This window comes from Balaenoptera ricei, chromosome 3, assembly GCF_028023285.1.
Source record: "Balaenoptera ricei isolate mBalRic1 chromosome 3, mBalRic1.hap2, whole genome shotgun sequence".
Lineage (NCBI taxonomy): Eukaryota > Metazoa > Chordata > Mammalia > Artiodactyla > Balaenopteridae > Balaenoptera > Balaenoptera ricei.
The window spans coordinates 332546-360524 of NC_082641.1; the positions used below are offsets into that span (position 1 = coordinate 332546).

The window sequence follows — 27979 nt, forward strand, 5'->3', positions numbered from 1 at the left end:
TACCGTAGTGCCCACGCGACTGCCCTTGCACACAGCGCACTTTTGAGGACCACAGACCCACGATTCAACACCTTTATTTGTCACTTTCCCAATCTGACACAGTGTTAACAACGGAACACACGAGGAGGTATGCAGACAGACAGGGGCTGTTTCACCACAGGTTTGCAAGCCAGGCCTTGGGCCGCGACTGGCAGGTGACACCACGCCTCGGCCCTACAGACGCCCCCAGAGTTCCTGGTGAGTGTGGTTCTGAGTCAGAGCACCCGTGACGTCCACACTGCTTGTCCCATCACACTGCAAAGTGATGCCCTCATCACTCCCTAACAGTAAGAAAACAGTGCAAAAATAGATCGCATCTATATATACATTTATTTCCCTTTCCTGAAAAAAACTTAGTACAAACTAGTAGCATATGATCCCTTTCAAGTTTGAGTTATGTGCATTTCCTTTGTTGTTTGGCTTGGTTTGGGGAAGACAGAAAGTTAACTAAAGCATCTCAAAGTGCAGGGCGACCACCTCCCGGGAGTGCCCGGGGCCACCACTGGCCACACTCTCCACTCCCACGGACGAAAGCCACACCCGAGCCACGGGATTTCACGGAGCGCTCAGTAGTCAGTCAGCGGAGGGAAGCTACGCAGGGTGAGTTCTAAGGACATTCTAGCCTCGTGGTGACTTCACAGTACAGCTGAACTGTCAACCTGAGTGGACGCAACAGGTGACAGTGGTGTCCCCACCTGCGTGCACTGTGGGACGGGGTGTGCCAGCTCGTGCGGGAACACTCCCAGAGGAGGGAGCCTGCTGGGTCCTCGGGGTGGGGGCAGCACCAGCAGCCTCCCCTCAAGGCCCAGGCGGTGGCTGGTGCAGGGTCCGTGGGCCACGGCGTCTGTGACTTGTCTTCTCCCTGCCGCCGGCGTGGCCACAGAAGCAGCCACGGGCGTTGCGCGGTGCACCGCAGGGCTGTGTGCCGGTAAAACTTGATTCGTGACAGCCGGTGGTGAGCAGGCCCAGGCTTCGGGTGTGTGAGCCTCTTCCGCTCGGTGCTTCAGAGGGACGCCGCGGCCTGCCCCGAGCTCTCGGCCACTGGGGCGTGGACGTAGCGCAGCGTAGACAGGAGGCGATGCCTCTGGAGCTCCACGTGCCTCTTCCTGACAGTAATTTTCATCGGCCTCGAACCTTAAGACTGAGGATATTCGAGGTGTAAAAATACTCCAGTATAAATATAGATCTCTTCCTATAATTTTAAACTTAACGTAATTTGAACTTCAATTTTGGTGAACTGACCGCCGCCTAGTTGCTCATCCTAGGGCATTAAATAGAAATAAATAAGTACTGTGGCGCCATCAGTGTTCTCAAACGCTCGCTCTGCTGTCCTGGCGCTCGGCGCCGTCAGCACGGTGCGCCCTGACCACGGGTCCCTGCTCCCTGGCGGGCTTGCTGTGCAGTTCCTTCGTTCACAGAGAGACGTGTAGTTTCTAGTTAACCGCAGTTAGTAGAAGCGAATGGGTGTTGCATAGAACATGCAGCGAAGACGCACACCTGCCTGTGTGTCCACGGCGTCCAGAGCCTGAGGGAGGCACGTGTGTCCGTGCAGAGCTTGGAGCCCGAGCCACGTGCTGTGTTTGAGCTACACACAGATGCCGTGACGGAGCCGACGGGGAGGGGGCCACCGCTTCCTCCTGCCCTGAGCGGGGAGATGTGTTTCCAGAGCTACCCTTTGGGAAGGAAGCCTCAGGCGAGCTGGGGACACCTGAGACCCCCCCAGACGCCTTGGCCTCGGCAGCTCGGGAGCCCGCGAGCGCAGGGCCGGGGCAGGGATGGCCACGGGGGGGCAGCTGTGTGCGCCAGACTTCCCTCAACCCCAGGAGGGGGTGCTGCTGTAACCATCGGGAAGATGGGTTTCCTGCGGCGGGTGGTGTTGGCCCCGCAGGCCGGCCCCGGGGCGGGGGGCAGAGTGAGGAAGCGTCCCAGGACGCCACTGGCGTGGTTTCTTCTGCTCAGACCGCCTCCCGTGCGCTCCCGGGCAGGCCAGCCCCTGGCCGGCCGGGAGGGCTGGACTCCCGCGTCCTGCTGCGGGACGGCCGTGCGGGGCGCTGGGCCGTTGGGCAGGCGGAGACCCGCAGCGTCTGGGCAGAGGATGGGTCTGGGGAGGAGTCCTGTCCCGAGTCCGCGGAGAGGAACCGGCCGGCCCTGGAGCACGGGCTTTCCCATCTGTGATCCGCTTAGTGCCCAGAAACACTCTGCACGTTCAGAGTTGTCTGCAGACGCAATTCCCCAGCTGACTCTTGCCTCTGGAGGGAGGAGAGGAGCCCAGGGCCGGGGTCGGCCTCCTGCCTGCCTTTCCCCAGCCCTCGGGCCTGTTTCCTGGTGGCGGATTGGAGGCCTGGCCGGGCAGCTTCGGAGCCCCAAGTTTTAGAAGCTTTCTAGACGGCAGTGATTCACATCTTCGCAGTGAGCCCGGACGCCTGTGCTCCGTCACTTGCTGGGTGATCGTGCGGTGAGGTGCCAGGCCTCACGACGAAGCTGCCCGCAGAGGCCACCGCCATCCCAGGGGGACCCCCCCGTGCGAGGGGCTGTGTTGGCTGGGAGCGCTGGCCTGAGCCCCTCTGTATGGGTGGGCAGGGTCCAACGTGCCTGCCATGGCAGTGCTGGCCTTTCTCACGGCCACCTGTGCCGCGGGCCAGGCCGTGTGTCCATGGAGCGGTGCCCCTAACCGGCCTGCTGCCCTGGACACAGGACAGATAGCGGCAGGGCGGTTGGGTTCCCGGGAAGCATTCCCCGGGGGCTGCCATGGGCTTTCCCCGGGACCGGAACCAGGACCACAGGGTCCAGAGGGTTACACGCCAGGCTGTGGCCATGCCCATGCAAAGGGACACACTGCCAAGGGCCCACTGTGACAGCAGGAGGCTCCCCCTCTGGCGTCTCAGAGAAACCAAACCCCGCAGACGCTGCCGGCCCCGGGCCCTCCGCTGGCCTGGTCCTGCCCTGCAGTTTTCTGCGCCCCTGAGCGGGGAGGACAGGGAAGGCCGCTCACGGAGGCTCCAGAGAGGCCAGAGGAGCAAGGAGAGAGCCGTCGGGCCGCCCGCAGCCTCTAGCCCAGGGCCCCCGGGGTCTTCCCGGCTCGGGGCGGGGGGACACGGGCCGCTGGGAGGGAGTCACAGAGACGGGATATTCTGAGTCTTCCCTGAGCCGTTCTGAGAATAAACGTGCATCACTGTTTCCTATTTCTTCTCAGAGAAGCGAAATGAATTGCCCTTAGTTTCCATTTTTGAATCTCGTGACGTCACGCTCCGAGTCACTTTGGTCGACAGAGGATGCGTCTTCCTGTGCACAGCAGCCCTCAGCTCGGCGCCCGCCCTCAGCGCAGACCTGGCGGTCGGTTTGTGCGTCTGAGCGCGTGTGCGTGCGTGCGTGGGTGCGTAGTGCGCGTGCGTGCGCGTAGTGTGGGTACGTGCGTGCGTTCGTGTGTGCCTGGGTGTGCAAGCGTGCACGGTGCGCCCCGCCTCCCACACCTGCGTGGTGCTCTCCGGGCCCCGCGGCGCCCTGTCCGGGGCTCCCTCTGCTTTATCGGTGCTGCTGGTTGGTGCCTTGGCGCTTGCGGGTCAGCACCGCGCCGACAGGGTCTGCCCCCCAGCTCCTTTAAAACGCCCCCTGTGCTGCAAACCAGTGGCCCGTGTGGTCTGGCCCCGGGAGACACTTTGGAAAGGGCCATCTGCCCACTTCCTGGCGGGGACGAGGCAGGTGTGTTAGGAAAGGTGAGTCGGGGCCAAAGCTGGGGTGGAGGGGAGTGCGGGCCCGGGCGGGAGGGAGGCCTGGAGCCTCCGCAGCCGCCCAGCCCCGGGTCCGAGTTCTGCCTGCAAGCACAGGAATGTAACGAAGTGTGAGGCGGCGGGGGGACCGGGCGACGGGAGAAGGCCCCGCCGGCTACTTGCCCCCCTGCACCTTCTGGTCGTAGGTGCCCGCATGCTTGTAGCCCGGCACGTAGCCTGATTCGTCCACCAGGTCCACGCGGCCCGCCCTGCCCTTGCCCCTGCCCGACGGGTCGAAGCGCTCCTTGTGGGAGCCCGTGAACTTGGTGGTGTCCGTGAGCCGCGACACGGTGGGCGAGGAGATGGCTTTCTGCAAGAGAGCGGGGAACGAGGTTAGGGAAGTCCAGCCCAGGGGCCCGGACCGCGGACGGGGGCCGCCGGCGCCCGGGAGCCACGCTTCTGCCTCCCTCCCGAGACCCGCCCGCCGCACTCACCGTCACCCCCGAGATGATGGGGGCCTTGCCCTCGACGAGCCTGTGCACCTCTCGGACGGCCGCCTCACCGCTCTTGTCTTTGAATCGCTTCTTGGCCAGCTCCTCCAGCGCTTCCTTGAACTGCTCGAATGAGATGGTCCTGCAGGACTTGCCCCTGCAGGGAGAGGGGGCTCAGGGGGCGCCCACCGGGCCCAGGCACCCCCCACGGGGAGGGGGCGCCGAGCAGCCACTGGGCTCGGCCCCGGTGTCATCGGGGGACCCTCACCCCACCTCCTTCCCGCAGCCCAGAGCGAGTCTGCCGTTGAAACCCAGCACGTGCCCCTGCCCCGCCCTGGTCTGCAGCGTTGCACCCAACGGTCGGTTGCCATCGGCAATGGCAGCAAACATAAATCGTCTTGGAACAAAGTTGAAAGGAAGCACGTCCTTTGTGAACGACTGGACATCAAAACACATCCTTGTCTGGTTCTAAAGCGGGCGAGTGTGTGGCCTCCGTCAGAGGGAAAGTGGGTGAAAAGCACGTCGGATCCCACGGCACAGAGGCAGCTGCAGTCCTGGCTGGGGCCACCGGCCTGCGCGGGGGTCGCCAGGGGGTGGGGGGCACGGTCCCCACTCGGGGACAGGATTGGGGGCCGCCTCCCCGTAGCCGGGGCCTGACCAGCACCGGGCGGGCTGGGGCACAGCCGGGACCCAGGAGCAGCTCCTTACCCAGACGCATCCCACGGCTGCCCAGGACCTGGTAGGTCATTCTCGCAATTTCTTTCTCCTCCCTCCCTCCCTCCCTTTTTGGCTGCGTTGCTTCGCGTGGGCTTTCTCTAGTTGCGGTGGCAAGCGGGGGCTACTCTTGGTTGAGGTGTGTGGGCTTCTCATTGCGGTGGCCTCTCCCATTGTGGAGCACGGGCTCCAGGCGCGTGGGCTCTGTAGTTGTGGCGCACGGGCTCAGCTGCTCCGCGGCATGTGGGATCTTCCCGGACCAGGGCTCGAACCCATGTCCCCTGCATTGGCAGGCGGATTCACAACCACTGTGCCACCAGGGAAGTCCATTCTCGCAATTTCAAAATGGCTCTAGACTGGCTCTTGGTCTCTACGAATTTTAACTGAAAAACACTTTTGCCACTTTGGATCTTCCCCAGCTAATCCATCCAGTGAGGTTTTCAATGTTCTACAGTAAGAGGAGGTGGGGGGAGGTGCCCCGGGGACCAACAGAAAGGCTGCCTGCAGAAGCCAAGGGCTCGAGACAGCGCGGCCGCCGGCACCCAGGGGACCGGCTGGAGAGGCGAGAGCAAAGTGGGAGGGGGCTGCCCCCACGTCAGCACCGGCCGCAAAGCCACAGGGACGGCCGCAGGGCGGCCACAGGACAGCCAAACAGGCCACATGTAAGGGTTTTTGACAAGGTTGCAAAAGCCAGTGAGCGGAGGTGGAACTGTCCTTTCAGCGGCCGGAGGCTGTGCGCAGAGGAAAAGGCCTGGCCTGTGCCCCACGCCGTCTACAAGATGAACTCAACTGGACCACAGTCCTACGTTGATATCATAGACCCCGAACTATCCAACTTCCGGATGAGCATCCAGATGAAACTTTTCGTGACCTTGGCTTAGGCAAAGATTTTCTCAGGAACGACCCCCCACAAACAGTCCATAAAAGAAAAACAATGAATTGGACTTGACCAAAAATTTTAAAACCATGCTCTTCAAAAGATACTGTTAAGAGAAGTAAAAGACAAGCCACAGACGAGAAAATCTGATAAAGGACTTGTATCTGAAATACGCAAAGAACTCTTACACCTCAACAGCAAGAAAAAACCCAGTGTAAAAAGTTGGGCAAAATACTTGAACCGGACACTTTGTCAAAGATCTACAAGTGCAAACCAGCCCGTGAAGGCCGCTCCACGTCACTGGGCACCAGGGAAATCAGGTTGAACTGGGATGCGGCCCCGCCGCACACCCACTGGGACAGCGGAAGTAAGTAAACCAGATAAAAGGACACCACGGTGTGGCAGGGTGCAGGTGGCAGCATCCCCCAGAAGGTGGGCTGGCAGCCCACGCACAGCCCTGCGACCCCTCCTGGGTCTCACTCGCACGTAAACCTGTGCGTGGGTGTCGCTCTCCTATTCGTGGTTCTGTTCAGTCACCAGAACTCAGACAGCCCAGCGGTGAGCGATAAACACGCCTCAGGACGTCCCCTGCACATGCCGGGACTCACAGGCACTTGACACGTGAGTCTGAGGACACGGGACCTGCTGACCGCTCACCCCGGGGTCGGGGAGACAGAGGAGGGAGGACACAGCCCCAGGGGCCATGGGGAGGACGACCGAGTCGTGCCGCCAGCGAGGCCACGTGGGCGGATGGTGAGTGGAGCCCGAGAGGCCTGGACGGCCGTCGGGAGGGGCACCTGGACCGCAGGCCTCATCAGAGCCCCCGTGTCCGGCGGTGGGTTCCACCCCTGAAAGCCTGGCTGCGACACCACAGCGGCTCTGAGGTCTGTGGGCCGGGCTGGGGGGATCCCTTGGCCCAGCTGTCCCGGGCAGCGTGTCCCGGGCCTTGTCGGGGCGGGGAACCTGCCATCCCTGCTGGACGCTGGCCCGCGACGGCCGCGGGGCCCCACTTGTTTGTCCTGGGCTGTCCAAGGCGCTCCCGTCTCTATTCACGGGTGCCAGGCCTGACTGCCAGCCCGGTGACCGGCCGCTGGGGCACCAGGCGCCACCAGCGTGAGTCACTCGGGCTGGGGGCGGGGGCGTGGCCGACGGGGCCTCCGTCAGAGGCTGCATTCAGATCGAGTGGACGTGCGGGCCCAGGGCGCTGACCTGCCTGCTCCACCTGGCGGGGCCGGGTGTCCCCACGTGTCCCCACCGTGACCGCCAGGCAGGGTCTCGGAGCCTGGTCTGGGCTGGCAGGGAGCTTTCCCCAGGGGGCCCCCGGTCCCCGCTGAGAGCAGTGCCTGGGGAGTTCTCGAATGACACTGCCAGCCTCTTCCCTGGAGACACGTGATCACTTTACACGGCTCCCCACACACAGGGAGCCTGTTCTCGGGAGTGCACAGAACTGGAGGGGGTCCCCCCGCCAAGCCCCCCTCCCTCCTCCCGGCTCGGCGCTGGGGCCAACCAGCGCCCTGCTCAGAAGGCTGTTGTTCTGCTGGAAAGCTGGTCCAGCAGTAACGGGGTCACTGGTCACACACGCGGCCCCGTGGCTTGTGCTCCCCAGGCCCTGCGTCCCCAGACCTCCAGGCCCAACGCAGGGCAGGCAGAGGGCTGAGCCCGGCCACCCCCGAAGGTCACCAGGGACACTCGGTGGCCAGGGATCTGGGCGGGGGGTGGGGGGGTGGCCAGCGCAGCCCTCCGAGGACAGAGGTCTGTGTCTCCAGGGCCAGCGTCATGAAGGCCGCTGGACTTCGGCTAACATGTCCTAGGACGGAGCAAGGGGCCCCCTCTGGACCACAGACAACATGCCGCTTGGGGGCTGGAGAAAGCCGACCCCAGGCTCCCCTGAGCAGCAGGAGCTGGGACCTGGGTGGCCCGTCCGGAGAGCAGGAAGTGGGGTCTGGAGGGGGAGACGACGGCACCGACGAGGGCCAGAGGAGGGAGCCTCCGGGATACTCCCACCAGACCCTGGGCCAGCAGGGCTGTGCGGGTTGCCACGGGAGCGCTGTCTGGAGGACCTGGATGCCGTGTGAGGATGCCGTGTGCTGCGGCAGCTGCCCGCACGTGTGGCTCCAGGCCTCGGGAGCGGGCAGACGCCAGCCCCCTGCTCCCGGGCCCCAGGGACCACGCTGCTGGCAACCTGGAACGAGGCTGCTCAAACCCAGGTCTGGCGGCCTCCAGGCCGGCCGCCTGAAGGGCAGCTGTGGCCCCAGCAGTCAGCCACTCCCCAGGCAGGAAAGAGCGTCCTACGTTCCTCCTGACTTCGCGAGGGCCTAACGCAGGCTGGAGGCTCAGGGATGGGTTCTGGGGACAGATGCACCTGAGGTCACGGAAACCACTTCTGGGTGTTTGGGGGAGGTCATCAAAAGACCTGCGTGCACTGGCGTCCAACACCGATATCAATGGGATGAGGAGCCAGCCCCCCCGAAGCCTTGGCCCTCTGTAGACACACCAGGCAGGCCCCAGGGAGGCCAGGGCAGAAGCCGCTGGAGGCCCTGCACAGGCTCGGGCGGCCAGGAGAGGCCCCCGCGGAGGACACTGTGAGACCCCCAACGCCACAGCTGGAAGCACATGCTGGGATCAGGGCCCCGAATGCCGCAGCCTCACCCACCAGCCTGCAGGGAGGGGCAGGGCAGGGCCAGGCGCCGCTGGCGTGTCCGGGACTGCACAGCGCACCCGGCCTTGCCCGCTGCCCGCCGCTCCCGCGGGCATCCCGCCCGGCCTGGGCCTCTGCACCGATGTGCCAAGCTCTGTGCTTCAGACAGTTCCCTCTGCGGCCCGTGCGGCAAAAATGGGCCGCGTCCCCAGCCCAACCTGCGTCCTCCTAACCTGCAGCCCAGACAGGGCTCCAGAGTCACGGGAAACGCCACCATTGGCCAGAAAGCCAGCGGGTGGGGGCCAGGAAGGGCCAGCAGAGCCCCCCTCCGCCTCCGCAGCCTTCCCACCTGGGCGCACACGCAAGGGACCCTGCGGCCCACAGACCCCCGGCGGGAGTGTTGGGGTGACACTCCTGCTTATGGGAACGGGGTCCTGAGTTAATTCCTTCGGCCCTGGGGCCGGGGAGGGGGGTGGGGGGGTCCCAGAGACAGCAGTCTTCAATCAAGGCCTGGGGAAGAGCTGCAAGAAGCTTGTTTAAAACTCAACACATAGTAACATCCAAACAAACAAGCGCTGCCATGACGACGGGCCTAAACAGAGGCTGCAGATACGGGGCTGGCGGCAGGGCTGCAGAGTCATGGCAACCGCCCCAAACAGAAACAGCCGTCGGCGGTCAGCGACCCGTGTGGTTCCGCGCCCACGGCTCCCACGAGCTGAGGCGCTTCTGCCATGGCTGCCACCGGGAGCAGCCGCGGTCCCACGACCCGCACACCGGGCCGCGCACGTCCCCACCGCGCCCCACACTCCTCAGACCTGGTCCCCCAGGGGTGGCTCCCAGCCTGTCCTGCAGGACCCCACGACCCGACTCAGGGCACCAGCCCCCCAGGACCCCCCAGGGAGCACTGCCTTCCTCTCTGTTCCCAGGGCAAGGTCCCCCCCTGCACAGCTGGGAGGTCTGGGGGACCCTCCCCCAGAACAGGCTCTCCCAAGTGGGACACAGGTCACAGGGACCCCCCAGGGAGTTCAGGTCCAGGAAGGCAGGGGGGGGTAGCCACAGGCTGGTCTTGACTGTGTCTTGACCACGACCCCTCGCCGGGCCGGGGCTGCAGCCGCCCACTTCCCGCGACGGCCCGCGCCCAGCAAGCCGAGGCAGAGACCCTGGGGCCCACAGCATCCGGGCTCTGAGGTGGGGCCCCCGTAGTGCCTGGGCGCCAGGGGCCAAGCCTCCTCCCTGAGTGTCTGAGCAGCGCCCTGCCCTCCAGAGCGGGACCGGGACCAGATGGGGCTCCCTTTCCCGGGGGGCAGAAGGGCCCGTGTGCCTCCACTGCCCGTGCTTCCTGCACACGGGGTCTCCAAGGCCTGTCCAGGACATCCGTGCTCCGGGTGAGCCGTGACCAGCAGAGTGGAGACCTGAGTTCTACGTGTGTGTGTGTGCACGTGCACGTGTGTGCGTGTCTGTGTGATGCCTCGGGGACGCTGTTCTCAGGTGTGGTCACGGGGTGTGAAGGGCAGGAGAAGGGGGAGGGGGCATATCGATGCCCGGACCACACACCCGAGCCCGTGTGCACACGCGTGCAGACACGCACACGGAGAAGCACACGGTGCCACCGTTCGTCATCCCCGCTCTTCTTCACACGTGAACGTCCCCCAGAGCTGAGGGGAGCGGCGCCACAGACGCCCACCTCCCGGACTCGTGCCCCCTGCCCCCAGCAGCCCCCCACGGGCCAGGCTCTGCCACCTGAGACCCCTCGGGCCGCGCCAGGCGGCTGCAGCAGCGTCCCTGACCTGGGCTCCCGGCCCCACGGGGGCATGTTCTGGTTCAAACTCCCGGGCATTGTCTTCCGGGCGGGGACAGCGTCCCAAAGCATCGCCTCCTGGCCGCCCGAGAGAATGCAGAGCCCCGCTCCCAGCCCCCTGGTCCCAGGCGCACACGTACTTGATCTTGCTGAAGACGATGTCCACGTCGGTGACGGTCACGTTCCTGCCGTCGATCACCTGGCAGTCCCTGCACAGCTTGGACCAGTTCTTGCCATGCATCTCCTTCCCGGTGGCCCTGGTGTCCCCGTGCACCGCAAACCTCCGGAAGGCCTCCTCCAGGGCGCTGAGCTCCGGGCCCGCGGCGGCCGCCCCCTCGCTGGCACCCTCCGACTCCAGTGACAGCCTCTTGGCTGCCTTGTCCTTCGCGGGGTCCCCTGGGGACTTGGGGGGCGTCTTGTTGGCGGGCTTGGGGGGCTTGGGCCTGCTGTCAGCCATGCTACTGGGAGGAAGCAACAAGAGGTCACCTGCTTCTGCGGGCAGCTGCCCAAGGCCCCCGCTGCCCGCGGACAGGGGCTGTGGCCCGCCAGCGACTGTGCGACCCCGGGACAAAGTGTCCATCTGCTGCAGGACACGGCGGGGCCCCTCCAGCCCCGGCGCCCTGGCCGCCAAGTCCCCGACAGTCAAAGCCTCCAGCGCGGGGGAGCACGAGGCCAGCCTCCTGGGGGACTCGGGGCCCCTCCTGCTCTGGGGACTCCCCGAGTGACTCCTTCCCGGGCGTCAGTGGGGTGACACCATCCTCGGGGAAGGGATCCAGAACCTGTCACGCTGCTGCGCCCACCTCAGGGCCCAGTCTGCTGACCAGGGTGCCCCCCACCCAGGGGGCCGAGCAGACTGCTAGTAGGAGAGGGAAGCCCCAGGCGAGAGCCGGGGTCTGTGGAGACTCCGAGGGCCGAGCAGGGCTGCGGCCCGGGCCCAGGGTGAGGGGGGGGTCATGTTGGGGGGGTGGCTGATGGCGTCAGGAGCCCAGTGAATGCCCAAAGCTGGGCCCAGGTCCCCACGGGGCTGAGAAGACACCGCCACCTCCAGCAGCTCGGGGGAGCCGGGAGCTGAGCACCGACGCCCACCCCCGGTCATGGCTCATGGTCAGCGGGGGAAGCAGGCAACCCGGCATCGTGGGGTTCCCGAGCAGGGCCCTGCTGAACTCAGGACCTACAAGCTCCCCAAACAGAAAAGGCAGCGCAGCTCAAGAAGGCACGGTGCCTGGCGAGGATGGTCCAGGACCCGGGGCCTCAGGGCAGGGTGGACGTGACTGCGGCTGTGGTGATGAGCCCCAGGACCCAGCTCTCCATCCTGGGCTCCACGTTTGTAGCTTAATAAAGTAACTTGAAAATTACTTGAACAAAAGCAACAGGAGTGAGACCCTACATGCAGATGGGAAGCGCTCCAAGGTGACGTCCTGTTGTGCGGAGAAGCAGGACGGTGGGGGGAGCAGAAATAACACAGCCGATGTTGGAGCCGTCGAGGACGAACAGCATCCACGTGTGGGCCTGCACCTCGTGACCAGGTGTCGCTGTGGCTGGCTGTGGACGCGGCAAACTGGAGGCCCAGCGGCCTCCGTCCCTGCTCCCTCCACGTGAGGCTTGTCAGCAGCTGGTCCCGGTGTGGGGCCAGGGGTAGGAGGAGCAGGTGGGCAGGTGAGGTGGGGGGAACTGTGTGAGTGCCACCTGGCCAGGCCCTGCTGAGGCACGGCTGACCCCGCGGGCTCCGGAGTTGGGAACTGATGAGGGATTCACGGCGGGTGTGGGGATGGACTGCATTACCGGATTTGCATTTTCAAATGAGGGTTTGGAGAGGGCAGGGCAGCTGCAAGGTGGACTCACAGACCAGAGTGGAAGGAGATGCAGGACGAGCGGACCTGGGGACACCTGCCCCGGAGTGTCCACCAGGCTCCAGGGACCACCCCACCACGGGGGCCCAGCTGTCTTCAGACACCACGTGATCCCCTGGCCCACCAGCCCCTCACAGGCTGTCCACGCCCCAAAAAGGCGCCACGAGGCCTGTGTCTCCAGAATGATTCTCCCTGGCAACGCCCTTAAGACGTGACTACCTGAAGCAAAACCTATAGAAAAGGTGACACAGGACAGACCATTATATGCCACAGTCACAGCTTCTGTGTGACATCAGCACACAGTGCCCCCAGCCAGGAGGGCTGGGAATCCATGTTAGTGATGTGCCTGCAACAGGGCCAGGTGTGCCTGTGAGCTGGGCCAGGTGTGCCTGTGAGCTGGACCAGGTGTGTCTGTGAGCTGAGCCAGGTGTGCCTGTGAGCTGGGCCAGGTGTGCCTGTGAGCTGGACCAGGTGTGCCTGTGAGCTGAGCCAGGTGTGCCTGTGAGCTGAGCCAGGTGTGCCTGTGAGCTGAGCCAGGTGTGCCTGTGAGCTGAGCCAGGTGTGCCTGTGAGCTGGACCAGGTGTGCCTGTGAGCTGGGCCAGGTGTGCCTGTGAGCTGAGCCAGGTGTGCCTGTGAGCTGAGCCAGGTGTGCCTGTGAGCTGAGCCAGGTGTGCCTGTGAGCTGAGCCAGGTGTGCCTGTGAGCTGGACCAGGTGTGCCTGTGAGCTGAGCCAGGTGTGCCTGTGAGCTGAGCCAGGTGTGCCTGTGAGCTGAGCCAGGTGTGCCTGTGAGCTGGACCAGGTGTGCCTGTGAGCTGGGCCAGGTGTGCCTGTGAGCTGAGCCAGGTGTGCCTGTGAGCTGAGCCAGGTGTGCCTGTGAGCTGGACCAGGTGTGCCTGTGAGCTGGGCCAGGTGTGCCTGTGAGCTGGACCAGGTGTGTCTGTGAGCTGAGCCAGGTGTGCCTGTGAGCTGGGCCAGGTGTGCCTGTGAGCTGGACCAGGTGTGCCTGTGAGCTGAGCCAGGTGTGCCTGTGAGCTGAGCCAGGTGTGCCTGTGAGCTGAGCCAGGTGTGCCTGTGAGCTGGACCAGGTGTGCCTGTGAGCTGGGCCAGGTGTGCCTGTGAGCTGAGCCAGGTGTGCCTGTGAGCTGAGCCAGGTGTGCCTGTGAGCTGAGCCAGGTGTGCCTGTGAGCTGGACCAGGTGTGCCTGTGAGCTGAGCCAGGTGTGCCTGTGAGCTGAGCCAGGTGTGCCTGTGAGCTGAGCCAGGTGTGCCTGTGAGCTGGACCAGGTGTGCCTGTGAGCTGGGCCAGGTGTGCCTGTGAGCTGAGCCAGGTGTGCCTGTGAGCTGAGCCAGGTGTGCCTGTGAGCTGGACCAGGTGTGCCTGTGAGCTGGGCCAGGTGTGCCTGTGAGCTGAGCCAGGTGTGCCTGTGAACTGAGCCAGGTGTGCCTGTGAGCTGAGCCAGGTGTGCCTGTGAGCTGAGCCAGGTGTGCCTGTGAGCTGGACCAGGTGTGCCTGTGAGCTGAGCCAGGTGTGCCTGTGAGCTGAGCCAGGTGTGCCTGTGAGCTGAGCCAGGTGTGCCTGTGAGCTGGACCAGGTGTGCCTGTGAGCTGGGCCAGGTGTGCCTGTGAGCTGAGCCAGGTGTGCCTGTGAGCTGAGCCAGGTGTGCCTGTGAGCTGGACCAGGTGTGCCTGTGAGCTGGGCCAGGTGTGCCTGTGAGCTGAGCCAGGTGTGCCTGTGAACTGAGCCAGGTGTGCCTGTGAGCTGAGCCAGGTGTGCCTGTGAGCTGGACCAGGTGTGCCTGTGAGCTGAGCCAGGTGTGCCTGTGAGCTGAGCCAGGTGTGCCTGTGAACTGGGCCAGGTGTGCCTGTGAGCTGAGCCAGGTGTGCCTGTGAGCTGGGCCAGGTGTGCCTGTGAGCTGGGCCAGGTGTGCCTGTGAGCTGGGCCAGGTGTGCCTGTGAGCTGAGCCAGGTGTGCCTGTGAGCTGGGCCAGGTGTGCCTGTGAACTGGGCCAGGTGTGCCTGTGAGCTGAGCCAGGTGTGCCTGTGAGCTGGGCCAGGTGTGCCTGTGAGCTGGACCAGGTGTGCCTGTGAGCTGGGCCAGGTGTGCCTGTGAGCTGGGCCAGGTGTGCCTGTGAGCTGGGCCAGGTGTGCCTGTGAGCTGAGCCAGGTGTGTCTGTGAGCTGAGCCAGGTGTGCCTGTGAGCTGAGCCAGGTGTGCCTGTGAGCTGGGCCAGGTGTGCATGTGAGCTGGGCCAGGTGTGTCTGTGAGCTGAGCCAGGTGTGCATGTGAGCTGGACCAGGTGTGCATGTGAGCTGGACCAGGTGTGCCTGTGAGCTGAGCCAGGTGTGTCTGTGAGCTGGGCGAGGTGTGCCTGTGAGCTGGGCGAGGTGTGCCTGTGAGCTGGGCGAGGTGTGCCTGTGAGCTGGGCCAGGTGTGCATGTGAGCTGGGCCAGGTGTGTCTGTGAGCTGGGCCAGGTGTGCATGTGAGCTGGACCAGGTGTGCATGTGAGCTGGACCAGGTGTGCCTGTGAACTGGGCCAGGTGTGCCTGTGAGCTGAGCCAGGTGTGCCTGTGAGCTGAGCCAGGTGTGCCTGTGAGCTGGGCGAGGTGTGCCTGTGAGCTGGGCCAGGTGTGCATGTGAGCTGGGCCAGGTGTGCATGTGAGCTGGACCAGGTGTGCATGTGAGCTGGACCAGGTGTGCATGTGAGCTGGGCGAGGTGTGCCTGTGAGCTGGGCCAGGTGTGCATGTGAGCTGGGCGAGGTGTGCATGTGAGCTGGACCAGGTGTGCATGTGAGCTGGGCGAGGTGTGCCTGTGAGCTGGGCCAGGTGTGCATGTGAGCTGGGCGAGGTGTGCCTGTGAGCTGGACCAGGTGTGCCTGTGAGCTGAGCCAGGTGTGCCTGTGAGCTGAGCCAGGTGTGCCTGTGAGCTGGGTGAGGTGTGCCTGTGAGCTGAGCCAGGTTTGCCTGTGAGCTGAGCCAGGTGTGCCTGTGAACTGGGCCAGGTGTGCCTGTGAGCTGAGCCAGGTGTGCCTGTGAACTGGGCCAGGTGTGCCTGTGAGCTGAGCCAGGTGTGCCTGTGAGCTGGGCCAGGTGTGCCTGTGAGCTGGGCCAGGTGTGCCTGTGAGCTGAGCCAGGTGTGCCTGTGAACTGGGCCAGGTGTGCCTGTGAACTGGGCCAGGTGTGCCTGTGAGCTGGGCCAGGTGTGCCTGTGAGCTGGGCCAGGTGTGCCTGTGAGCTGGACCAGGTGTGCCTGTGAGCTGAGCCAGGTGTGCCTGTGAGCTGGGCCAGGTGTGCCTGTGAGCTGGGCCAGGTGTGCCTGTGAGCTGAGCCAGGTGTGTCTGTGAGCTGAGCCAGGTGTGCCTGTGAGCTGAGCCAGGTGTGCCTGTGAGCTGGGCCAGGTGTGCATGTGAGCTGGGCCAGGTGTGTCTGTGAGCTGAGCCAGGTGTGCATGTGAGCTGGACCAGGTGTGCATGTGAGCTGGACCAGGTGTGCCTGTGAGCTGAGCCAGGTGTGTCTGTGAGCTGGGCGAGGTGTGCCTGTGAGCTGGGCGAGGTGTGCCTGTGAGCTGGGCCAGGTGTGCCTGTGAGCTGGGCCAGGTGTGTCTGTGAGCTGGGCCAGGTGTGCATGTGAGCTGGACCAGGTGTGCATGTGAGCTGGACCAGGTGTGCCTGTGAACTGGGCCAGGTGTGCCTGTGAGCTGAGCCAGGTGTGCCTGTGAGCTGAGCCAGGTGTGCCTGTGAGCTGGGCGAGGTGTGCCTGTGAGCTGGGCCAGGTGTGCATGTGAGCTGGGCCAGGTGTGCATGTGAGCTGGACCAGGTGTGCATGTGAGCTGGACCAGGTGTGCATGTGAGCTGGGCGAGGTGTGCCTGTGAGCTGGGCCAGGTGTGCATGTGAGCTGGGCGAGGTGTGCCTGTGAGCTGGGCCAGGTGTGTCTGTGAGCTGGGCCAGGTGTGCCTGTGAGCTGGGCCAGGTGTGCATGTGAGCTGGACCAGGTGTGCATGTGAGCTGGACCAGGTGTGCATGTGAGCTGGGCCAGGTGTGTCTGTGAGCTGAGCCAGGTGTGTCTGTGAGCTGAGCCAGGTGTGCCTGTGAGCTGGGCGAGGTGTGCCTGTGAGCTGGGCCAGGTGTGCATGTGAGCTGGGCCAGGTGTGTCTGTGAGCTGGGCCAGGTGTGCATGTGAGCTGGACCAGGTGTGCATGTGAGCTGGACCAGGTGTGCCTGTGAGCTGAGCCAGGTGTGTCTGTGAGCTGGGTGAGGTGTGCCTGTGAGCTGGGCGAGGTGTGCCTGTGAGCTGGGCCAGGTGTGCCTGTGAGCTGGGCCAGGTGTGTCTGTGAGCTGGGCCAGGTGTGCATGTGAGCTGGACCAGGTGTGCATGTGAGCTGGACCAGGTGTGCCTGTGAACTGGGCCAGGTGTGCCTGTGAGCTGAGCCAGGTGTGTCTGTGAGCTGAGCCAGGTGTGCCTGTGAGCTGGGCGAGGTGTGCCTGTGAGCTGGGCCAGGTGTGCATGTGAGCTGGGCCAGGTGTGCATGTGAGCTGGGCCAGGTGTGTCTGTGAGCTGGGCCAGGTGTGCATGTGAGCTGGACCAGGTGTGCATGTGAGCTGGGCCAGGTGTGTCTGTGAGCTGGGCCACGTGTGAATGTGAGCAAAGCCACGTGTGCACGTGAGCTGGGCCAGGTGTGCACGTGAGCTGGGCCAGGTGTGTCTGTGAGCTGGGCCAGGTATGCATGTGAGCTGGACCAGGTTTGCATGTGAGCTGGGCCAGGTGTGAATGTGAGCTGGACCAGGTGTGCATGTGAGCTGAGCCAGGTGTGCCTGTGAGCTGGGCCAGGTGTGCATGTGAGCTGGGCCAGGTGTGTCTGTGAGCTGGGCCAGGTGTGCATGTGAGCTGGGCCAGGTGTGTCTGTGAGCTGGGCCAGGTGTAAATGTGAGCTGGGCCAGGTGTAAATGTGAGCTGGGCCAGGTGTGTATGTGAGCAGAGCCAGGTGTGTATGTGAGCAGAGCCAGGTGTGCATGTGAGTTGAGCCAGGTGTGCATGTGAGCTGGGCCAGGTGTTGTTTCAAAGGCGACAGCAACCCTGCCTCTCCTGGTTCCCCTTCCTCGAGCAGGACACAGGTCTGCACTGAGACTAAAGGCGGAGTGTGTGTTCCTGCTTCCGCAGGTGTGACCGCACCTCCACCCCGACTCCCCCAAACCAGCTCTCAGCCCCTCGTTCCCAGTGCCCCTCCTCATACTGCCCATAATCTACACCCTAGCTGCAGGCACTTCCTGCGATCAGACCAGGCCTCAAGCATCTTGCCCCTTGGGATCCAGGTGCCTTCCAGCCCCCGGGGCCCCTTCCACCTCCTGGGTCCTCTGGGCCCGAAGCCCCTGGCGGGTGCTGAGTGCACCAGGATGGCCAAGGCTCGCTGGAGGGCGGCCTGGGAAAGCTGCCGGCCCTGGGGTGGGGGGTCGGGGATGGCGTGCCTTGGGGGGGCAGGATGGGGGCCAGAAGATGCGCATGTCTGGGAGCTGGGACCCGCACAGGGGACCCCCTGCCCCCAGCCCTGCCACGCCACACGCTCCCAGCACCCGCCTGGGGCCCGTGTGACATCCCCACCCCCGCCTCCTGGGGCCCGTCTGGGAAACACTGGGCCTGACCCCTCTCCTCCCAGGCCCTGAAGGGGCGCTGCTCAGGCCTCAGGCCCGTCCCGCCGGCCTCCTTGACGCCAAACCTCCGGAAACTCGGAACCCGGCCCCACGTCACGCCGAGCGAGCTGGGCCGGCGGCACGGGCACGGGGGCAACGCGGGTCACGGCCCGGCCACGGCGCCCGGACCCTAGCACGGGCTCTGCGGGTCACCGGGCATCGCACCCCAAGTCCGGAACCTCCCCGCGACACAGCGGCCCCACTGGCGAGCCCCCTACTTGGAGGGTCGGGGAGCTGGGGCATCCAGAGGCCTCAGCGCACTGTGGCCTCCAGGGCGCCCTGGGGTGTCGCTGACGACGCGCTAGAGCTCGACTGGGGTTCTTGTCACCGACCTCGTCCTAGAGGCTGCTCGGGACCGGGAGACCGGCCCGCAGGTGGGAAAGGGCTCCCGGGACAGCGGATGCCGGAAGGAATCTTCTGGAGCCGTGAGCCGGGGTGGGAGCCCTGGGCTCTCGAGCTCCTGCTCAGGCGTCCCTGGTCCTCAGCCCCGTCGGCCCACCCCACGTGCCGCCCTCCTGCGCTCTCAGGGCCGGCGTGGTGCCAGCGCCCTCCAGATGTCTACACCAAGCTGGGCCCAGGGGCGGCACCCTCCACCAGGGCCGAGAGCCCAAGTCCCTGGGCCGTGGCTGCGCCCGCGGATGTGCCCCCAAGGCCCGGGGTCCAGCTGAGACCCCGCTTCTGCGCAAGAACCGCAGGGGCCCTGGAAATGCCAGGTTCCCGAGCATCTGACAAACTAGCCCTCCTTGGACCTCGATGGAGTGCCTGAGGCCGACCGGGCTGACACTCTGCTGAGCGCACCTGACCTCGGCCGTGTAGGGCCTGGCCACGGAATGCCCCTCGCCGGATGCTGCTGCACGCGCAGAGGCAGCCCAGAGGCTCTGTGCCAAGCGCGGGAAGGCGGGGAGAAGTGCAGCGGGAGCAGGCGCTTCCCAGGGCGGCCCAGCCCCTTTGGACGGCTCAGCCCACCGGGGCCGGTCCCAGGACTGATGCGGACGGAGGGGCGGGGGAATAACAGCAGCAGCCCCAAGTAGGCCCCAAGCACAGCTGCTCCGGGGCCGCACAGGAGGCCAGGGCGCCTGGTCAGCTGGGCCCGGGGAGAACCTCCTTGACCCCTGCCGGGTGGGCGCGCTGTACCCTCGCAGCCAAGATGAGGTGGGCGGGGTGAGGGTTAGGACAGAAAGTGCAGAAGACCAAGCGGCCAGCAGCCGGGGGGAGGGACGCCATCGCCTCCCCCTCCTCCCCTCCGTCCACCAGGGCTCAGGCGCCCAGGGTCGGGGTCCAGCTTCGCCCTCGGCGCAGCTCCTGGAAAAGGCACAGCCTCCGAGTGAACAGCCCGAGGGGAACAGAGGCGTCCGGGCCTGCACAGCCTCTGGCCCGGCCCGCTCCCCGGCCCGCAGCTCTGGCTCCTTATTTCAGCGTCCACTGGAACACAACACAGCCCTTTGGCAACTGTTCACATTTTAATCATAATACGGCCACCCCTCCTCGGCGGCCCGACACTCGATGTGAATGACCACTCGTCCCAGGCAGCGGCAGCCTCCCAGGCGGGCACAGAGCGGCCTCTGAGCGCCGGCCCCGCAGAGCAGGCGGCCCCGGGAGTGTCGGGCGTGGAGGCAGCCCTGCCGCCTTCCCGTCCCTGCAGGGGCCCCGGCGGGACGCGACGAGCGGCCGCACCGTCCGAGCAGGGTGCCACGCAGGTCCCGGGTCACATGCTTCAGGCCGTAGGCCCGGAACGGCCCGTGGGGTTGGGACCGCCTGCACTGAGGCTAGGCCATCCCTCGGGGCAGCCTGGGAACCAGTCACAGCCACACTGTCCCCTGCGCCCAAGTCAAACGCGGTTTCTCTGGGACGAGAGAGAAGAAAGTGGGTAGCTGAGGGCACCTTCCTGGGGGCCGTGGCCATCCTGCGTCCCGCGCTGCCCTGCGGTGAGATCACCGTGGGAGCCGCACCCTCGGGCCTGGGGGCTCCTGCTGGTGGGGCAGGCGGGGGAGGGGACGGGCACGGCGGGAGGAAGGGGCCAGGACAGGTTTGCCACCCCTGCCCCTCAGAAGAACTGATGTGGACAGCAGGAACTTCTCTGGGTCACCACGAAGCTGGGGGCTTTGAGGGGACTCACTCTGTTGGGACCCCTTGGCCTCCCAGGAACCATATCCTGGGCCCCAGTCCCCCGGTCCCAGAGCCGGTCTCTACTGTTTGTCAGCATGTTTCTTACAAAATCCAAGAACATGGCATCTGCAGCCAACCTGGGGTTGGGCGGGCCCTGTGCAGGGTACGTGTAGTGGGTGAATGGTGGCCCCGAGTCAGGTGTGTCCACGTCCTCGCAAGGTGGAGGAACCTTGTTTGGAAGAAGGGTCTCTGCAGACGTCATCAAGCTAAGGATCTCGAGATGGGTCCACTCTGGACCAGGGTGGCCCTAAGTCCATTGACAGGTGTCCTTACAAGGGACGGAAGAGGAGACACACAGACACAGAGAAGCCACGTGAAGACGGAGGCCAAGACGGGAAGGACGTGGCCACAAGCCCAGGGATGCCCGGAGCCCCGGGAGCTGGAAGAGGCAGGAGGGACCCTCCCTGGTGCCTCTGGAGGGAGCGCGGCCCTGCGACACCTCAATCTCGGACTGGGAGACTGGCCTCAGAACTGGGAGAGGACACATTTCTGTAGTTTTCAGTCAAAAGTCTGTGGTCCTTTGTCACAGCAGCCCCAGGACCCGCACACAGCAGGGACACCAGAAAGGGGTCCCTGCCCCAGAGAAAAGCGCCTGCAAAGGCCCAGAGGAGTGAAGCCTGGGCGGCGGCACAGAACCCAGAGGCGAGAGCGGGCAGAGGACCCTCCCCGCAGACAGGGTCTGGCCTCGAGTTGGCGTGCACGTGAGACCCTCAACAGGAAGTCTGTTGGCTCCAGGAACATGGAGCTGCCCGCAGATGGCCTGGCCTCTTCCCAACGGCAGGCGCCCTGTGGTCACCACGTGCCCGCACGGCAGGTCCTGGGGCCAGGCCTCTCAGGCCGCCCGAGACCCCACGGACCCCACAGCGTGGAGGGCAGGCCGGGGCCCGGGGAGGGCGGGTGGGGCGGGGAAGCCAACCGCAGGGCCAGGAGGAGCAGAGGGGCCTGCGGGGAAGGGCCGCTGCCTGGGTCTGACGGCTGGCAGGTGAGGGACAGTGTCGCCTGCAGGCCGCAAAGCCTCTCCTGCCCCAAAGCAGCCAGCACAGGTGTGAAGCGCAAACCCAGAGGCAGCCCGAGGGTCTCCGAAGTGGTTTGCAGCCCAGCCCTCACTCCCCCTCCGCCAGACAGCTGGGAGGCTTCCCACCAACCACAGGGACTGAAAAGCCCCAGGCCCCCCACCCTGGAGGGCAGGGGACCCTGAACAGACCAGCCCTGCCCTGGGGGTGGCGGACGGCGCCCGGGAGTCAGGGGCGGGGGCCGCTGGCAGGGGCGGTCAGGTCGGCTCCTCTCAACCCCCAGTGTGGATGCGGGGATCTGGATCGCTGGTGCCCCAAACACTGGCAGGACACACATAAGCACTCCTGAGGAGGAGACGACCATTGGAGAGGGAAAAACACAATATCCACACATGATAAAAAAACAACCAGGCCCAAGAGGGGGAACAAGTGCCAAGAACTTGCAGAAACAACAGGAAGCAGAAACGACTAGAGGTTCCAGTTCCTGGAGCTCGATCAGACGTTGAGTTTGAAGTAACTACGTGCACCGTGTGCAAAGAAGAAAAAGGACAAGATGAGGAATTCCAGCAAAGAACGGGAGCTGTAAGAATGCAGGAAGCAGATCTGAAAAAAGAACACCTTAGAAATTCTAGCCCTAAAAAGCACAGTAACTAAAATTCAGAACTCAGTGGTTGGGTTTCACAGCAGAGCAGATTAAAGAACCCGTGGATCAGAAATACCCAAAAGAAAACAGCTAGATGTGGTGGCAACGTGTGTATGTGCACACATGTACATACATGTGTGCATGTGTATGGTGTACACACATAGGAAAATCGAATGTGGGTACACCATCATATGTGAGGTAAGCTGCCATCTAAGAACTCAGGAAAAAAACCTCAGCAAATTAAGGACAAAGGCGTTAGAAACAATGAAGATAAAAGTAAAAATTAATAAATTAGAAAACAAATCTATAATACAGAGGACCAACGACATCAAAAGTTAATGCCTTGAAAACACTGATAAAATTGATAAACACTGGGGACGTTAATCAAGTAAAATAAAGAGAAGGTCCAAATATCCAATACCAGAATGGAAAATGAGGACATCCCTACAAGCTCTACAGATATTAAGGGATTAAAATATAATAAGAGAATATTATAAACAATTTTAGACCAACATGTTTGATAATTTAAATGAAATAGACAAATTCCTAAAAACAAAACAAAAGCCATTTTACCAAACAGTAACAAGAAGAAATATATTCTTATAATTGCTCTTGTATTTATTATTAATTCTTATAATTATTGAGGATTTGAATTCTTATTTAAAACCCTTCTCACAAAGAAAACTCCAGGCCTGAAAGACTTTACCAGCAGATTCTTCCTTATATTGAAAGAAAAAATAATGTCAGTCTTACACAAATTCTTCCAGAGAAGAGTAAAAGATGAAACACCCCACCCCGACTCATTCTGGCTAAAATAATCCTGGTACCAAAACCTGATAAGGGCGTTACAAGAAAAGAAAAATTTATGCCAATCTCACTTACAAACACAGATACAAAAACCCTAAACAAAATATTAACAAACTAAATCCAGTAATAGATAAAAAGGATCAATACCTTACAATCAAGTTTGGTTTATGCCAGGAATGCAAGGTTCATTTAACATTAACTTAATATAATTCATCACATAACACAATACAGAACCAAAATCATATTATCATCTTGCAGCCAAATTTGATGGATTTCAGCATTTATTCACCGTAAAAATTCTTAGCAAATTAGAAAAGGAAATAAGTTCCTTAATTTGATAATGGGTACCTACAAAAAGCTACAAAATCATCACACTTTGAATATTGAAAATTTTTCTTTTCAAACTGGAGTAAGAGAAAGACGCTTGTCTGCTATCAACACTTCTACTCACTGTGTCAGTGTGGTAAGATAAGGAAAGGAAATAAATATGATATAAACATAGAAAGGAAGAAATAAAACTGGCATTATTTGCAGTTTCTATGACTGTGTACATACAAAATCCAAAGGGATCCCAGGAAAACTACTAGAATCCGCGTGAGTTTAGCAAGGTTTCTGGATACATGGTCAACATACAAAAATCTATTCTATTTCCATGTAGCAGCAAAACCAGACAATAAAAGGTATTTAGAAATATACCATTTTAAAAAAAGTGAGGAAATATGAATTACCTAGGAATAAATTTAACAAAAGATGTGCAAGACCATCGACACAGAGACTATGAAGCATTATTGAAAGAATAGTGATATTATGAACATGGATTAAGTCTGAAATACAAAGATGTCAATTATACCTAAATTCATCCACAGTTTTAATTTAATCCAAATAAAAATTCTAACACTTTTTATGTCTGGGTAGTGAGACAAGCTGAATGTAAAATATACACGAAAAGGCAAAGAACCATGAATTAACCAGCGATCTTGAAGGAAGAACAGGTGGAGGATTTGCCCAGCGGTTTCGAGACTTGATGGAAAGTTCTGGAAATGAAGCCAGTGTGGTGTGGTGTGTGGTCCTGGTACAAGGACAGAAAATAAACCACCGGGCAGAAGAGAGCCCCCAATCCACCCGCACATGTGCAGAGACAGTGTGGACCACAAAGGTGGTCCTGCAGGAAAAGCGGGGAAGAAAACTTTTTCAACAAAAGGAGACGGGCTGACTGAACAGACACACGGAGAAAAATGGAAATTAATTCAGCAACAGATTGAAGCAGGAAAGGCAAAATCATTAAGCCTCAGGAAGGGGATGCGTGAGAGCATCTGATGTCCTGGGTGGGAAAGACTCTCTACACAGGACACAAAAACCACTACCCCTAAAGGAAAAGATTCTTAAATGGCACCAGATTAAAACTCAGAACTTCCATTCATCAAAAGATATCATTAAGGAGTGAAAAGACAGCTGCGGGGTAGAGAAGGTGTCTCTTACATGCAACACACATTGCTGTCTCCAGAATCTAGAAGGAACCCTGTGGATCAACCAGAAAAAGACAGCTCTAGAGAAATGGGCAAGGGACTCGAGGAGGCCCAGCACATCCAGACTCCCAGTCACCGGCGGGGACGCCGGGCTTCGTTACCTCGGCCGGAAACGCAGGCTCTGGCGCGCACCCTCCAGACGGCCACCCGCCAAGAGGCCACTGCGCCCTGCCCGCTGCCGGCGGCTGTGGAGCGCGGCCGCCAAGGGGCTTCGACCCCAGGGAGCCGCCGGTACCATCAGCTACGGCTGGAGGGGGACGGGGCGCCGAGGGCCCAGCAGAAACGTTCGCACGCGTTCTCCGAGGAACACGCAGGGGGGCTCCAAGCAGCCACGCCAGAGCGTGGAAATAACCCCAAGGCCCGGGGCCCACACAAGACATCAGCGGATGGTGACGGGCTCACGGAACGGAGCGTGCACCGGCTCCACGCGGCACTGCCCGAAATGCGCCAGCGTGGCAGGGCACGTGCTCTGAGGGAGGAAGGTTGAACGCTAAACCGGAGAGGTGGGGAAACAGGCTCAGGTAGTAAAACCACAGCAAAAGCAGAGCCCCTCCCCAGGAACGGGCTGGGGGGGCAGCCACAACCCCTGGCAGGAGGACGAAGGAGCAGCCTCGGGACATCTGGAGGCCTGGGGGCCCAACAGCCAGCAGAGCCAGGGCCGGGGAGACAGGCCCAGATGAGCTGCGGGAACCGCCTTCCCAGGAAGGCAGCTTGGTGCTGGCGGCTCCTCCCAGGCTCCGAGGCCCATGGCCCCCCGCACCCAGAGGCAGTGGGAGTGGGAGGCGTGAAAGAGGCCCCGGGAGGATTCTGGCTTTTGTGACAGTCCCACTGGAGCGAGAGCTTCCCAGGGCTGACCTGGCCGGGCTCACCTGGCACCTGCTGTCTGTTGAACAGATGGGTGCAACAGGGTTACAGGATGAGACCTTGGGAATGTGGCCCAAAGAGGGGAGATTGTGCTGGGACAATTGGACATGGGACACGCTGGGGACAGGGGGACACTGTGCTGCGGGACACAAGGCGATGGGCAGGAAAGGGCTCCAGGTGTTCTTAACTTTTACACTTGAAAAAAGGTAAGGACCAGTCCTTCCTCTTCACAAATCTAATTACGAAAAGGAAAAATGGGCGTGAACGCGCTCTTCCGAGGTGAGCTCACACCCCCCTGCTAGTGGGGGTCGCAGAAGACACTTGGGTTTGGTACCAAAGTCAGAACACCATCGTTTCCTCACACCCCGTGAAAGACGTTTTACATTTCTTCACCAAAGAAGGTCCTACATTTGGACATTTAGACATTAAATTACAATTGAGCTTCACCGCATGTCACTGCACATCCTGTACAGTTAAAGGGGAAATCTGCAAGCTGAGAACAGTCTTGCTTCCCCGTCAGCAAACGAGATTTGGAGACAGCATGCCACATCCCTGTGGGGAGCTGCCCTTCTCCCATATGCCCTTCTTGGGGGCTGCAGATCACAGAACCCGCACCCTCCCCTGTCACCCCAGCAGGGCCAATCAAAGCCATTTCCAGGAAGTGCCATGTGGATGCCGCTGAGGGCGTTCCCCCTCTGAAGAGGCTCTGCTGAGCTGGGACTCGTGGCGCGGATGCTGTGGCCTGGGGGTGCCGAGTTTGGGGATTCCACGGGTTGTGACACCATGGTTACCTCCCCACCCAAAGAGGAGGCTGGTCTCCCCAGGAGGGGCTGAAGAGTGGGGCGAGCCCACACGGGGCGCCGGAGACCACGTCTGAGCCCCAGATGCCGCTGGGTCCCCCCCAGGCAGCTCCCCACCTTCCTTCCCAGGAAACACCTGCTGCTGAAGCAGTAGGAGTTGGGTGTGTGTCGATTCTCCTGCCTAATCCCAGCATCTGCCTGGTCCAGGCTTTTGGGCTCAGGTGGCCTCTGCACAGTGCCCAGCACCCTCGGTCTGGGGTGGTTTCCAGATGGTGCCAGGTTGGGCCCAGGGCACGGACCTCCCGACCCAGGGAGGACCTGATACTTCAAGGTGCAGAGGGGGCCGTGCCTCATGGCCCCAGTAGCCCCAGGTGGCGTCTGTACGTGCTCCTCTGGCCTCAGAGCAACATCACCAGCTATAAATAGCCCTGGCGCTAAGCCAGCAAGCCTCTCCCTGAGGAAGCTTCTAATTCTCAGCCTCTTCTGCAGGGAGCGGCTCCACTGCCCACCAGGGAGGGAAGCCACGAGGACGCAGCCCCGGAGGACAGTTTGGCTGCTCAAAGGTTTCTCTTAATCCTCGATCAGTGACCAGTCATTTTAATTTTCTTTACGAAATTCTCCTGTGATTTGCACATTTCCCACAATGAGCATCTATAACCTTGTATATAGTTAAAACAGCTCATTTATTGCAACTTCAAAGGATTCACGAAGATCAGCCAAACAACACCGAGGAGATAAGAATTCGGCCAACACAGCTTCCTCTAGTCTCCATCACTTCGTCATTCCAAAAAGATGGAGAAGAATTTTTTAATGTAGTACCTAAATTAGGGTACCTTTCTGAGTCACAGATTCTTCTGGAAATCATGAAGGCCCTTTCCCCAGGAAAACACACATACCCTTGCGTGGCACGCATTTTGCAGATGCCCCCAGGAAATTCACCAGCACCCCCTTCCCCCATCACTCATCACTGAGCCCTGGGATCCCAACCATGTGGTGGGAACAGGGGCTGGTACCAGAGGACGGATCATGGAGTCCAGTTTAAGGCACTCGCAAGGCGCCTGTCCCATGGCCCCCGCCCCTCCCCCCATTTCCTGCCTGCTCCAAGCTCTCCCTCCCCAGCCCCATTGCTCCATCCCCGGATGTGGTCCTAGTGCACTTGGAGTTCAGGTCAGGGTTTACTGATCACCTCCTAGGCGGCAGGGGCTGGCTCAGGCCCTGGGGAGGCCCCCCCAGCACACCCTCCCTGAGAGACTGGCCACGGGGAGTCCTGGGAGGTGGTGGGGGGGGCCATGGGAGCTAGGTCTTTTATCGTTTATAAACGTCAGATGAATTAGCCAGTAAATACACAGACGGATGACAGCATAGCCGGCTTAGCCTAAAAGGTGTCCCATCATCAGAGAGCACAAAACGCCTATCAAAACAGCAGTCACAGAGAGGGTTTTCTTCCCACCTCATTTCAAGGCTTCATTTACATAACTGAAACCGCAGAATAAAGGGTTTCTCTGGATCCTCCTTCAAGGGCGGGGCACTGGTCCCCAGGGGCGTGTGGAAAAAATACACTGGCAGCCAACCTCTTTATCTTGATTGCCGGGTTATGTGCCCACATGCGATAAGAAAACAGAACACCCCTCCGGGGATGCTTCTGGATTTGCAAAGTGTAGGCCTGACCCTCTCACCTGCACCGATATGGCGACGTTAATGCCGGACCGAGAGGGGCGGCCGAGTTATCGCCAAAGGATCACGTACATTCTCGGCCAGTGGACACAAACGGCCCTTTCTGTGGCCCTGGGTCTAAAATTCGTGCTGTATGACAGTGGCTTCATTTCAAACCCTCTAAGCCCTAATGTCCCGCCGTCTCGCCGGCAGCCGCCACCCCAGGCCTGGGCATGTGAACGGTGTTTATGTAGCAGGACACGGAGAGGGAAGGGGCTGTGAGGGGCGTCCTCTGTCGCGATACGCACCGACGCGAAGAAAGGCCAAAGCGCCTCATTTAGGGCCCAATTATAAACCTGTACCTTTGCATCGCCGGTCGCTCCAGCCCGCGCCCCCGCGTCCCCAAACCCGCGCCCGGACGCAGCCACGGGGGCCCGAGCGCCGCGCGGATAGCCGGCAGCTCCGGGGCGCGGGGCGCACGGACGCATTGGGCCTCGGGGAAGGGGCGCGGCGGGCGCCGGGAATGGGTGGCGCGCCCCGGCCTGCGGGCGCAGGTGGCAGGAGGAGCAGGGGGCCCTGCGCGCCGCGCCCCGGGACGGAGCCCCGCGGCCCCTTACCTCGGAGATGCGGCGACTGCAGCGGCGGCGCCTCCGCGACTCGCGCGCGAGCGACCCGGTACCCAGCCTGCGCTCGCGCCGCAGCTCCCACC

At 61.8% G+C, this 27979-nt stretch overlaps 1 protein-coding gene across 2 annotated transcripts; it reads right to left on the reverse strand.

The window, feature by feature from the left end:
• Positions 1–58: 58 nt before the first annotated feature.
• On the reverse strand, positions 59–27974 carry TPPP (tubulin polymerization promoting protein). 2 transcript variants are annotated; one of them, XM_059916050.1, is made up of 4 exons: positions 27888–27974; positions 10405–10722; positions 4241–4394; positions 59–4116 (listed from the first exon to the last, which is right to left on the reverse strand). In XM_059916050.1, exons 2-4 carry the CDS (start codon positions 10719–10721, stop codon positions 3922–3924), a joined length of 666 nt encoding a protein of 221 aa, XP_059772033.1. In that variant the 5' UTR covers position 10722; positions 27888–27974; the 3' UTR covers positions 59–3921. The 2 variants fall into 2 exon arrangements, with proteins under 2 accessions (XP_059772033.1, XP_059772034.1); XM_059916051.1 differs by having other exon boundaries at positions 10405–10725.
• Positions 27975–27979: the final 5 nt, after the last annotated feature.

What these genes read in the sequence shown, in the direction of transcription:
- TPPP (XM_059916050.1), bottom strand. Translation starts at nt 10,721, where the DNA reads ATGGCTGACAGCAGGCCCAAGCCCCCCAAGCCCGCCAACAAGACGCCC. An exon ending in ATCGTCTTCAGCAAGATCAA is followed by an intron (nt 4,395 to 10,404) that starts GTACGTGTGCGC and finishes CTCTCCCTGCAG; the next exon opens with GGGCAAGTCCTGCAGGACCA. An exon ending in CCATCATCTCGGGGGTGACG is followed by an intron (nt 4,117 to 4,240) that starts GTGAGTGCGGCG and finishes GCTCTCTTGCAG; the next exon opens with AAAGCCATCTCCTCGCCCAC.